The sequence below is a fragment of the Girardinichthys multiradiatus genome, chromosome 14 (assembly GCF_021462225.1).
Source record: "Girardinichthys multiradiatus isolate DD_20200921_A chromosome 14, DD_fGirMul_XY1, whole genome shotgun sequence".
Taxonomy (NCBI): domain Eukaryota; kingdom Metazoa; phylum Chordata; class Actinopteri; order Cyprinodontiformes; family Goodeidae; genus Girardinichthys; species Girardinichthys multiradiatus.
In genome coordinates this window covers 16,623,454-16,636,435 of record NC_061807.1, presented here as the reverse complement: position 1 = coordinate 16,636,435, position 12,982 = coordinate 16,623,454, and the positions used below count along the sequence as shown (strand labels likewise).

Sequence of the window (12,982 nt, the reverse complement as noted above, 5' to 3'; positions counted from 1 at the left end):
GTGTGGAAAAAGGAGCTCAAATTAAACATTATCACGTGGTTATTTCTTTAATTGAGTCAGTTTATTTTAGCGGGTCCATTATATTAAAACTAGAACTCGGCTAATTGAAATGAAGGCGGCTTAGACGTTGGAAATTACATAGGGACGGTGAAGGCAGCACTGCCATCACTGATCGGTGGTAGGAAAACATGGCGGCGTCTGTTTTGGTCCGAAGGTTAGCAGCTCTGTCAGGGTTTTCTGCTGTGGGCGCTGGGGCTTACGGAGCCCACGGTAAGAAAATAACACCTACTCGTTTTCTGTAGTGATCTTATTCAATGTTGCTCTTTACAAGAATCAGGGAGGGCTGTCATTTTAATGCCATTCCAGCCTCCGACCACAAAACAGGCTATTTTGTGTTGTCCTTCATTTTAACATACTCTGATTGTAAAAATGTAAAAAAGCTTTTGTGCAATTTATGTGTGTTAGCAAGATACAAAATTCGGCACCTGAAAAATGTATCAATTTCTGCATTATTAATGTAAAGTGAGTTATTTCATAATCAAGGTGACAGGCCTCCAGCGTTTAGCAGACGTCCTGAGTTCTGTTTGTCAATGGGAAACTAAAACTGATTCCTAATACATGTCTCATTTTAGGTTTCAAAAACAAAGACCCCGATGACTACCGAATGACGGTATGTATTTACTATATTGTATACTTTTATTATTTGTTGCATTTTATGCTTTTTGTATATAAATGCATATTTTGGGGTCTGTAATGCAAATGTTTGTCTTAAGATCAGCTGTTTCAGATAAGAAGGAAAGAGCACTGTTATAGGCAATATTTAAATTCATTATTTTTTTTTTATATTGCCTTTCCTGTTCGGTTTATCATTGTTTCACAGATGATTTCTTTGTACAGTCACAAGGAAAAGAAAACATACACTATTTTAATTTTTTTCCATCAAGATTTAATAAAAGTGCTCTTGTCTTTATCGGGTTTTAAAAATGTTAAATCGGACCTAAAATACAACAAAACAGAACATACATTTTACACTGTCATTTGTTGTTAAAGCCCAATCAGAAAATACATTTGTGGAAAAACAAGTACAGCCAAGCATCAATCATTTTGTAGAACCACCTTCAACGGCGATAACTCTTTCTTTATAAATTGACGAGTGTCTCCGCCTCCTCCAGTGATTTTTGCTCCACTGTTGTTGACAACATGAGACGCTGTTCTGTCTTTATAGCCGAGGGCCGTGCCTCTATATTTTGGACTTTGACTGGGCCATTGCAACACCGTGATTCTTTTGGTTTAGGGGTTAGATTATTGTCCAGTTGGACTCTAGAATATACAGATGCATTTACTGTGGACCCGAACGGCTGCAAAACAAGTCCAAATAATCACCTCTTCTATCACCATGCCATTTGGTATGAGGTATTTGTGCTGGTATGCTGTGTTTGGTTGTGGGATGGACTGGCGACCTGTCCAGGTTGTACCCTGCCTCTCGCCCGTAGACTGCTGGAGATAGGCACCAGCTCCCCGTGACCCACTATGGAATAAGCGGTAGAAAATGACTGACTGACTGACTGACCTCTAGTTTGGTCTCTTCAGTCCAAAGAACATTGATACAGAAATGTTGTGGTTTATTCAAAAGCAGTTTTATAAACCAATGTAAAAAAGTAGCAATATTCAAACCTGTCCAGGACATGTCTTTTAGTTGGCCAGAGATCATCTGCTCACTCTTCATCACTGTACAAATGTTGTTTTTCAGCTGTATGAAACTGCCAACAAATACCATTTCTACCACAGCCTGGCCCTGCTGGGTGCCGCACACTGCAGAAAACCTCTTGTGGTGAGTACAGGGTGTCGGTGTTGTTGTTTTGACCCGTTTCCAGAAGAATGTTGTTCTTTTTTTTGTGAACAAAACACTTGAAGGAAAACGTTATGTATTTATGGAAACATAAAATTTTGGCCCATTTGAAATTTCCATGGATTCTTCTATGGGGGAATAATACTGCCAAAAACCAAGGGCACACCTTTGAAGTCAAGGGAAGGATTTCATCTCTTTGCGCAAATATATTCTGTTCTCCCTCAAATCATTGTTTCCGCACTCAGATTGAAAACTTCTTGCACAGATATTTTCTCCTCCTGCTTGCCTTCTTCTCCACGCACACAGACTTGCTCTCAGCCCGGATCAAAACTGCGCCCTCAAGTCTGTCTTCCCTGCTCACAAATTCTTTTTGCTCTCTATCCGAATGACGTGGTTTCATTACCTAGCAACCGTTCCAGCCAATAGAATCACAGCGTGCAACTGCGAGGTCACAACCTTTGTTGGGGTGCGCTTGTGTGGCCATAGTACAGTGGCCACATTTCCTTGTCCAGCACTGCCCACCGGTAGAGTTGTAGCGATCTACTTGTATCCTCTCAAGCACGCCCACCAGAAGGGAACAAGCGCATTACAGCTGAGGCACCAACGTTGCAGTTGCACACTGTCGAGCTATTGGCTGGAACGGTTGCTAGGAGAAAATACCACTATAATCTAAGAGAGTAAGAAGAATATGTGAGCAGGGAACACAAAGTTGAGGGCGCAGTTTTGATCCATGCAGAGAGCACCAGGTTGGTTTCAATATTGTCTTGTCTATGATATAAATACAACCATCCTTAGAAAACTACATTTAATATTTCCTCTGGTTACCTTTGCTTAATATAAAAATATGAATGGTCTCAAACATTTAAATGTGACCGAAACGAAAATAGAAGAAATCTGAAAGAGGTTTACATCTGTGTTGGGTGTGATTACATCAAAGCCTTTAATTACCCCTTAAATCATGTATACCGTGTTGAAAATGGGTCTTGTTTTTTTTCAGGCCGGCACCATCCTTCTGGCGGGGATGGGGATGTTCTGCGGCCCCCTGTACCACCAGGCTTTGACCGGAGACCCCAGCCTGAGCAAAGCGGCTCCCGTGGGTGGTGTAGCTATGATGGCCGGCTGGCTGGCCATGATTCTCTGAAGTGTGACAGCTCACATCTTCTCCAGAGGGCCACCGTGCCCCCAGCAAACTGTCAGACCTCGAATGGTTGAAGTGGAGAGCTTGTAGGGAGTTTGCTGAAGGGAAGAGCCGAGTTATAATGTCACCCGTCCATCGGCTGCCTGCCTCTAGGAGGTGGATGTCAGCGGGAGATAAGGTCGCAACAGGATTATCACTTTTCAGCCGCTGCTGTCTGACTCTGATTACTGCCTTGTGACTGTTTTGCTGAACTTTAGAAGAAAATGAATGCAGTTTGTTTTAAATGTTCCCAACCCTACAGCCATGGATCATTTCTAATGAGTTGTCAGCTTTGGACAAGAAATGAATGCACTAATGAGCTAGCAGAAATTACAAATGCTGTGGTATATTTTTCTGTATAAATCTTTGCAAAGGTATCCTGAAATTATGGCTTGTTTATATGTTACTAAGGTCCGCGATATGCCTAAGAAAATTATCCTTTCCATTAATGTTGAATTTTTTTAAAATTTGTCAGCTATTACCTGGTTTCCTACAGATTGATTATTGTTGATTAAAATCCCTTGAAATAAATTCTCAAGACTTCATTAAAGTGTCTCTACCGGTTGTGTTAATAACGCTATTCAGATATTCACGTACCCACCTTCTGTTTTCTGTGTGTATTCAGTTCAGCACAAAATTACTCCTGGCAGATTTAAGTTTACCAACATGCTCCATCTGACTGGAAGTAAGATTAGTGTCTTGGACTGGCCAAAACGAGCTAGAGCCCCAATTTAAATCTGCGCAGGAAGCTGAAGATTAGGGTGATGGCATGGAGGCCTTCCAGCCTAAAGGACTTAGAGATAATCACCAAAGATAAATAATCAAAATATCAGTGGAAACATGCAAAACGCTGGTCAGAAATTATAAGCAAGCAACATATTTTCCATTGCTTATTGAGAAGGGTATGAACTGATACTGCTTTCAATTTCTTAAGTTTTCTTTTTAGATATGCCTGGCTCATTTCCTCTTAGAAGCAAACTTCCTGTTTAAAAGAAAATCATTTTAAATCTAAATCAGATGGGGGTATGAATAATTATTGATGTAGCAGTAGGTTTAAATGTTTATGTGGAATTAAGTATTTTCCAGATCAAGATACGTATGGACAAGCACAACCATATGCAGAGGCTACAGTCCTCGAAGCGGCCGTCCCGGGTTTGAGTCCCGGACCCGGCGACATTTGCCGAATGTCTCCCCCTCTCTCTACCCCTCTTTCCTGTCTGTCTACTGTCAAAAAAATAAAGGCCACTAGTGCTGAAAAAATATCTTAAAAAAAAAAACAACAAAATGCTAAAAAAGCTGAAATAAAATACAAGTAAAAGCAGCGGCAGGAAAATACGACAGACGTGGAGAAAAATTGAAATAAAGTTTACTTATATTGGTGAAAATGCAGACTTTATTCCTTGTCTGATTGTAAACTCAATCCATCCACCACTCAGTTAATTGGATCAGTTTGTCTTGTAAAGTGGCTTGAGATGTCATCTTTTGAAAAATGTTGCTAGATAAACTCTCCTAAAACTAGCGGTGAACATTTTAAAGAAGCTTTTGCTTTTTCCCTGCCACCAGTGGTAACCCGATATTTACATACCCAGTCTTAAAGGTACCTCACTGTCTGACAATAAATGAAACATTAAACAGTTTGGGTAAGCCCAGATGAAGATGTCAGATTTGTATGCTTCTGATTATTTCTGGTTAATTTGAAACATTTCAGTTAAATTGATGGCTGTGGAAGTCTTTCAAGGCAACACCTAAAACACTTTGCTTCCTTGTGTGACATCATGGAAATATAAAACAAAACAGACAAGATATCAGGAAGAAGTCTGGTTCATCCTTAGGTATGTCCAGCCATCCTACTGTTCAGTAAGGAGAAAGGTTCTGTGTCGCAGAGATGAATGAATTTTGGTGCCAAATAGGAGAAAATACAAAAGATGGTGGCTGTAAGGCTTGTAAGAGATGTGTCTTTATCCACAGTGAAGTAAGTCCTGGACCTACATAGAGCCATTGTGCTAAAGGAAGTATAAAAGCCAGACTTCGGTTTTAAAATGAAATCGGGACCAAGATCTCAGTTCTCAGAGACATACCCTTTGGTCTAATGAAACAAAATTTAAATGTTTGGACACAATTTCCATCATCACATTTGGCTTAAAAAGAGAGAAGCTTACAAGTCTGAGCACATTATCCCGAGTGAAGAAGTATGAGGGTGGCAGCATCATGATGTGTGAATATTTTGCAGCAGGAGGGACTGGTGCACTTTACAGCAACCATGGCAACATAAGGAAAAAATATTATGTAAAAATATTCAAGCAGCAAGACAACAGGAAGCTAAAGATTGGGGACAATTGTCTTCCAAGTGGACAATATGAAGAGTAAAATTTTTTTGACATTTAAAAATAAAATAATGTTTGCAATCCTAGCTAATCTAAAACAGATTGGTCTGTTTTAATGCCAGACAGTTACTGAAAATAGGTTATGTGTCTTTTTAATCAACCATGCAAGTTAATGCAGGAAAGAAATACCTGTATTTGCAGCCAGTTAGTGAGTCCTCAGTGTTTGCTGCACACAGAAGTCCTATAATATGTGCTGGGTTTGGGAAAGGGTGTCTCTTTCAGTTCTGAATGACCTCACAGCTACATGCATACATCTAAGCAGCACGGCACAAAGGGGTTCATTACCTGTGTCCTCGTTCAGCCTGGGCAATGTTCAACTTGAAAGTGAAATCCATTGAAGCACTAATTTTCCACCCTCACTGTAGACATGTGAATGGGGGACCTTTTGGAAAATACCTGAATTTGTTAAGGTCGGCACATAAACCAAGGAGCTGCTGAGAGAAAGAGGTGCAATAGACACCGAAAGGATTCCTAATGAGTTCTTCATCACAACTTATGAGCCCCTCATTAGAATTAAGCAGCTATTGGGAAGTGTTCTGGACTGAGTTTCCCCACGGTACAAAGCCCACTGAAACACTATCACACAGCGATGACTCACAACTTTTCAATTTATGAAACACTTGACCTAACATAACAGGATGGCCTGTGCTGTCAAGTGAATATTTAAAGCTCTGTCATAAAATTTTCAGGTTCTTCTTATGAAAGAGAAGGTACAAGCGATGAATTATAGGCAGGCTTCAAAAACCAGCATTGTATTGGGGGGATTTAACATTCCTTAACTGCCTCACAGAGTCCTTTTCTGACAGGCCATGAAATGTGTATGCACATGTAAGAGAGGGCTGAATAATTCAAGAAGGTAAAGGCAGAGCTCTGTTTTTTGGAGCCAAACATCTAAGGCAGCTTAATTTAGAAGAAAGCAAATTGTTTCACTGCCTCAATGAAGTGTTCTTGTTTGCACTTTATACTGTGACTCCACAGCACCCAGTTTACAAGACAAAACATCTGAATTACTAATAGGAAATCTGACTTCTTAGGCGGGATATTTTATTGCAGATATTTGGTTCGGCTTAAGTAAATCACCATGTTGCATTTGTTTCACCTAATATTGTTCAGAAAGGATGTCTGAATGTTCTGATTACCGCATTGAAAGGAAGATATTTGTCTTTCTGGTCTCGGCTGCTTGAAACCACAAATATAATTTAGAAACAGGCCCTGTGTTTGGACAATAAAATCAACTTAGATAAGCTTGGTTCATTCTAAGGAAATCCAATACATCCAATTTAATCAAATTTGCTGGCAACTACAGTAACCGGGCTGCATATATTTGCTCTTGATTGTTTTATTGCAATGTCTTCACCAGTTTGTGGTGCAAGGCTGTATGTTTTAGTTTAGTTGTAATAACATTTTAGTGTAAGGCTGTTTTTGTATCAGCTTATTCAGTCCTTCTTCCAGATAAATAACACTGTTTTCAAAAAAAAAAACATCTTAAAGTCACACTTTGGGTTTTAAACTGCTGCTAGAATTTCCTATATATACGTATACTCTTTGTTGCCAAAAGTATTCGCTCACCTGCCTTGACTCGCATATGAACATAATTCAGTTTAATTCAAATTCAAAAATACTTTAATAATCCCAAAGGGAAATTAAATGTCGTAGCACAGATTATGCAGGTTTCTCCATAATGTTCTTCATTTTATAAGGAATCCTTCTTTGCACAATGCTCTCCAGAGGTTCCAGACGAGTCCCCAGAACAGAACCAGCCATCTTTATCAGCTTGTTGAGCTTTGAGCTGCTACCCCAGCAGATGATCGCAGAAGAGATCACATCATAAGTGTCATCCCATTCTGAATCCATAGGGTTCAATATGATGTTGGTTCACCATTTGCAGTTATAACAGCTTCAACTCTTCTGGGAAGGTTGTCCACAAGGTTTAGGAGTGTGTTCATGGGAATTCTTGCCCATTCTTCCAGAAGCACATTTGTGAGGTCATAGACTGATGCTGGACAATAAGGCCTGGCTCTCAGTCTCCACTCTAATTCATCCCAAAGGTCTTCTATCAAGTTGAGGTCATGACCATCTCCTGAAAAACAACCCCGTGACAACCCCGTGACAGTTGATGCTGGGATATGTAGGAGCAAGGAAATTGACGACTGGATTTGTTGCAGAGGTGGCGTCCTATCACAGTACCATGCTGGAATTCACTGAGCTCCTAACGGTGACCTATTCTTTCACAATTGTTTTGTAGAAACAGTCTGCATGCCTATGTGCTTGATTTTATACACCTGTGACAAAGTGATTTGAATACTTGATTTTTATTTTTGGATGGATAAGCGAATACTTTTGTCAAAATAGTGTATCTAGAGTTATTACAAACACAATAATATATTTGAAGCATTTATATGTGTTAGTTTTGAATATAAAACCAAAATGCAGGTTCTCGGTAAATTTATATACGACCAATAAAAATTATTTCCATTATGGACATTTGGTCCTACTGGAATTTACGCCGATGTACTGCTCAGCATGTGCACTGAACTTGGTTGAGACTTCTTTTGTATGAATTACTGCATGAATGCTGTAATTGACATGGAGGCGATCAGACTGTGGTTCTGCTGAGGTGTAATGAAGCCCAGGTGGCTGTGATAGCTGCCTTTAAATCATCTGCATTGTTGGGTCTGGTGTCTCCCATCTAGATGGTTGCATTCACTGTGGACTTCAGAAAACACAGTGGACCAACAACAGCAGACACAAGCATGACATGGCACCCCAAATCATCTCTGTGGAAACTTCACATTGGACTTGGAAGCAGCTTGGATTCTGTGCCTATTCACTCATCAATTTCCAAATGAAATGCAACATTTACAAACACCTGAAAATAAGTCAACAGTCCAGTTCTTTTTCTCCTTAGCCCATGTAAGATGCTTCTGGTGGTTTAGGAGTGGCTTAACACAAGGCAATCAATAGTTGTAGCCCATGATCTGGATTTGTCTTTGTGTAATGGCTTTTGAGGTTGTTGGACCACTTGTTTGCTGAGTATTGGATTATCTGCCCGTTGTTGGACGTCACTGTGCCCCTCCAATGGCATCGGCCATTTTGTACCCAGGACAGCCCGCTCCTACATATCCCATCGAGCATTGCGACTGATATGACTGGGCGTCCCCAGTCTGACGTCACAGGATGCTATATAGGAGGCGCTCATGTTTGAAAAGCTGCCTTCTGCTGGAAATCACATCCAGGGATCGAAGCGCGTCACTTTAAGAGAAGAACTCTGTGAAGAGTTTCATTCATTCTCTCTCGTTGGACAACGAACTATTCATAACTGAAGTCTGTGGACTAAGAAGGCCGCAGAGTTCACTTTTGCCGATCGAAGACGTGAGTTAACACGTAACTGGAGACACGGAGTTTCGGAGAGACGAACCGCTACCGTGTTTCATTTCCAAGTCGACTTTGATGGTCAGATCATATTTTTCCTTTTTGTCAAGAAGACCGAAGGACAAAGACTGACCGTTCCCCTGAAGTTAATTGTGGACGCACAATTAACCCCACGTTTCCTCGCTCGAATTCCCTCGCTCAGGAAGAAGACGACACAAGTAAAACCCATTTCTTTTTTTTATTTCTTTATTAGGAGGCCTGGGCAGGGTCAGAGGTTGTAGAAGCGATCAGAATCGCTGGTTAGGATCTCATGTGTTCTGAATAATATGTGCATGTAACCTTGCTTGTTGAAACTTTGATGTGTTATGTAATATCGGGATCCGCCGTGTTCCTAGAGCTGTCTGTGTTTACTATCTGAACGCAGGTGCGTTGCAAAACTGGACTGTTAAAACGACCTCATGGTAAAATTCTCCATTTTACCTTTGTCTTCAATCTCACTGTGCTAGCTTGCCGCCAAAAGTTATCAATCCTTTGTTTCAGGAGTAAAGGGGGGAAGTTTTATGATCAGAAGATCATAAAAGACACTCTAAGCTGCACTCCAACCCCCCACCAGTCATCACCACACCCCCCTTTTCATATCCTCTCCTTTCCTCTGTAGTGCCATAAACTGCTGGTTGACTCCATACATACCCACTACCGTTTGTTGATTTTGGTTTATTTAGATGTGTTTACCCCTGTGTATGTAGAATTTTGCATGTTGAGTAGGTGAAAATTAATAAATATTCACATAGATAAAGAGAGAGCGTTTGGTGTTTCATATGTGTGCAAAAAGTGATGTGTCAGTCAAAATAAGGTTCAAGTTCCACACGTTTCGGCAGAAACGGTCGATTAAACAGTGACATCTCCGGCAATAGTTATTAATTATTACGGAGTAGTTAACGGTTGTAATTTTCAGATTATGATTTGTAATTATAATTATTGATCAAGATTATTCAATCAATAATCATACTCCCAACAAGGTTCTGACTCCATGCACAGTCCTCGACTTGTGATTCTTCCTCAACTCCTGAATGGACTTTGCTTCTCAGTGCTTTGATGGCAGCAGTTATAACTATTGCTTGAGCTCCCCCTGCTGCTTGGGTGGCTAGAGATGGGACACGGGCTAAGCAGTTAAGTTTTTTCATCAATCACCGATCAGGCATATTATTATGACCACCTGCCTATTAGTATGTTGATCCATGCTTTACTGTCAAAGCGGCCCTGACTCATCGAGGCATGGGCTCCAACAGACCCCTAAAGATCTATTCAATTCAATTCAATTCAATTCAGTTTATTTAAATAGCGCCAATTCTCAAGGCACTTCACAAAAGTTAGGTACATACATTCCAATTAATCCTAACCATTGAACAGTGCAGTCAGATTCAGTAATTTATTCAAATTGGATAAAACTTTTTTTTATCTAAGGAAACCCAGCAGATTGCATCGAGTCAGTGACTTGTAGCAGTCACTCCTCCTGGATGAACATGTAGAGACAGTGGACAGTCACTGGCATTGACTTTGCAGCAATCCCTCATACTGAGCATGCATGTAGCGACAGTGCAGAGGAAAAACTCCCTTTTAACAGGAAGAAACCTCCAGCAGAACCAGGCTCAGTGTGAGCGGCCATCTGCCACGACCGACTGGGGGTTTGAGAGAACAGAGCAGAGACACACAAAGAATACAGAAGCACTGATCCAGGAGTCCTTTCTATGGGAGGGAAAAGTAAATGTTAGTGGAAGTAGCTCCTTTAATCGTTTCATCTAGAAAGAACAGATAAACTTTGAGCCAGTTTTCAGAGATAGAGTCTGAAAGAGAGCACATATAATTAGTTACAGTAAAAGCTCAGTCAATTGCTATATCTAGGAAAGAGAAAGGGTTAAACACTGAAAGACAGAGCCAAGTGGATCATCTGTAGAAGGTGAGCATTAAGTTGTTGCCAGCAGAAGCTTGGACAATGCCCCTCTCCAGAAAGGTGTCACAGGTAGACACAGAGTCAGGCCAGGTGTAGCTTCTAGGAAGAGATTTAAAAGACGAACTGCAGTGAGCGCCTTGTGTCTGAAGGAAAACTGAAATCTGCTTTGGTAATGGTACAACCTGCTTTATTAGGTATGTTGAAATATGATCTAATTTTAAAACATCCACTTTTTATCTGGCTGATCCCTTCACTGAAGATTCCACGTGTTTTTCTTTCCTATAGTTGCGAGAGAAATTTTTTTTTCTATTTATGCAACTTATATTATTAGATCCACAAAAGAAACAACAATTGAATAATCTGTTTACTCATCTATTGATGGTTTTTTTATACAGGGAGGTAGCAAGTCCAGGAAAAAAAAACCTAAACACTCTTTTCTGCAAGGATACTCTTTGCCTCATTTTGGGTGTTCCCAAGTTGTGCCCAGGCCAGAAGAGTCATCTCTGGGGTCTCCTTCTTCCAGTGTCTGAAAAACTTCCAAGGGGAATCGCACAGGTGGCTTCCTGATTCCATACCTCAACATATACCTCAATTGTGAAATAATAAAATACTTATAAACAGTTATTTTCCTGTTAAATCTTTAAGACATAAACCAGGAGTCTCTGCTGATGCTGGCCTAAAGGCAAACTGACTGAATCAGCATCCACCTCTGTCTGTGAATGGCTGCTGTGAGCATAGAAATAGCAGAAACACAGAAACTAACAGTATACTTTGTTAATTATTCCCCAGGAGACTAAGAATATATTATTGAGTCAGAAAATGTTTCCTCTTTTAACTCTCTTTCCATTCTTTTCAGCAAATGGACTTAAATTACATCAGCCTCATCTGTGGAAGGAAAACAGCTCCTTGTTCCATTGATTTCTCGGTCTGGGTCTGTTTTGGTCAAAATAAAGAGTAAATCTGTGTGAGAGTCAGGTAATGGTGAGCTTATAAGAGCTGATGGCCTGGCTCTGGATGGATGTGTATTCTCTGGATCTTCCATCAGAGGAACTGAATGAAACTCTTTACCCTAGACGTCTGACTCAAATAACTTCCTCTGTCTCATTCACATGGATTGGGCGACGCACAAACACCTGCCCTCAGACACACGCAAAGCAATATATTAAAGTTTATGCTTTATGATACACACCTAGGAAACGCCAAATCCTCTCTCAGAGGCATCAATCAGGGGGCAGCGCCGGCTCATACAGTGCAGCATAGAGGCTGTAATGTCCGTTTCTGAACGTTCCCCACATCCTGGCGTCCTCTCTGACTTTTCAAAGCCACTTAAGTGACGGTCAGTGCTACCAAAGCCTCAGATTGATTATATTCTTTCTTCAATGGACACCACAGCCCCTTCTTTTCTTACTTCTTTATATATACTCAATCATTTCATTTCAGTCAGGAGCACAGGTGTAACAGCAACACAATGCGTCAGAGGAGCTAAAGGGATGATACCAGAGGGAGCTGGCTTTGTTACCTTTATCATCATAACGGCATATCAGCAGCAGCCATCTCACAGAGAAATTTGATGTCTGGAAATTGTTATTAGCCAGCTGGGAGAAGGGATGCCGACAGAGGTGGTGGCTGGGGTTACTTTGGGTAAATGAGATCACCCAAAATGTCTTGAAAGTCGGTTAAACTAAACTTTCTTGAACCATATTTAGCTATCACGTGTGTATGATACGAGGGGACTTATACCCTTAGCTTATGTGAGATTGCTTTGTAAAACTAATTTTAAATGTTATGGTGATCCTGTCTCTGATGAGCTAGATACTGTGTTTAAAGGTTGAGAATACCTCAGATTTCACTCTAGCTGAATTTGAATTTATTGTGGATTGGAAAAAATCCACAAGGAGTCAAAATCATACATGAAGGCACAAGTATATACACTCACTGGCCACTTTAACACCTTACCCACTAGTACCTACTCTACTCAACATGGTTTTTAGAGTTTTCCATTGGATACTTATACTTGGTACAAGTACCCACTATCCATTGCTGGTCTCTGATTGGCTAGGGGATGGCGTCACTCACTGAGTCATGAGAATGGTTTCATTACAAGAATCAAACCTGCCATTTTTTTAAACTCACAACAGTCAGGAAAATGGTAACACTAATCAACACTGTGGTCGAACAACGAGGTGGAGACACTTTTGTGCTTGGTGGCTGATGAGAAAATACACAGGGAGCTAGAGGGTGGTTTGTCA

General features: G+C 40.6%; 1 protein-coding gene across 1 annotated transcript; it reads left to right on the top strand.

The window, feature by feature from the left end:
- Nucleotides 1–46: 46 nt before the first annotated feature.
- tmem256 (transmembrane protein 256) lies at nucleotides 47–3,571 on the top strand. The gene is made up of 4 exons (XM_047385129.1): nucleotides 47–270; nucleotides 633–670; nucleotides 1,751–1,831; nucleotides 2,847–3,571. Exons 1-4 carry the CDS (start codon nucleotides 189–191, stop codon nucleotides 2,988–2,990), a joined length of 345 nt encoding a protein of 114 aa, XP_047241085.1. The 5' UTR covers nucleotides 47–188; the 3' UTR covers nucleotides 2,991–3,571.
- Nucleotides 3,572–12,982: the final 9,411 nt, after the last annotated feature.

What these genes read in the sequence shown, in the direction of transcription:
- tmem256 (XM_047385129.1), top strand. Translation starts at nt 189, where the DNA reads ATGGCGGCGTCTGTTTTGGTCCGAAGGTTAGCAGCTCTGTCAGGGTTT. An exon ending in TGGGGCTTACGGAGCCCACG is followed by an intron (nt 271 to 632) that starts GTAAGAAAATAA and finishes GTCTCATTTTAG; the next exon opens with GTTTCAAAAACAAAGACCCC. An exon ending in ACTGCAGAAAACCTCTTGTG is followed by an intron (nt 1,832 to 2,846) that starts GTGAGTACAGGG and finishes GTTTTTTTTCAG; the next exon opens with GCCGGCACCATCCTTCTGGC.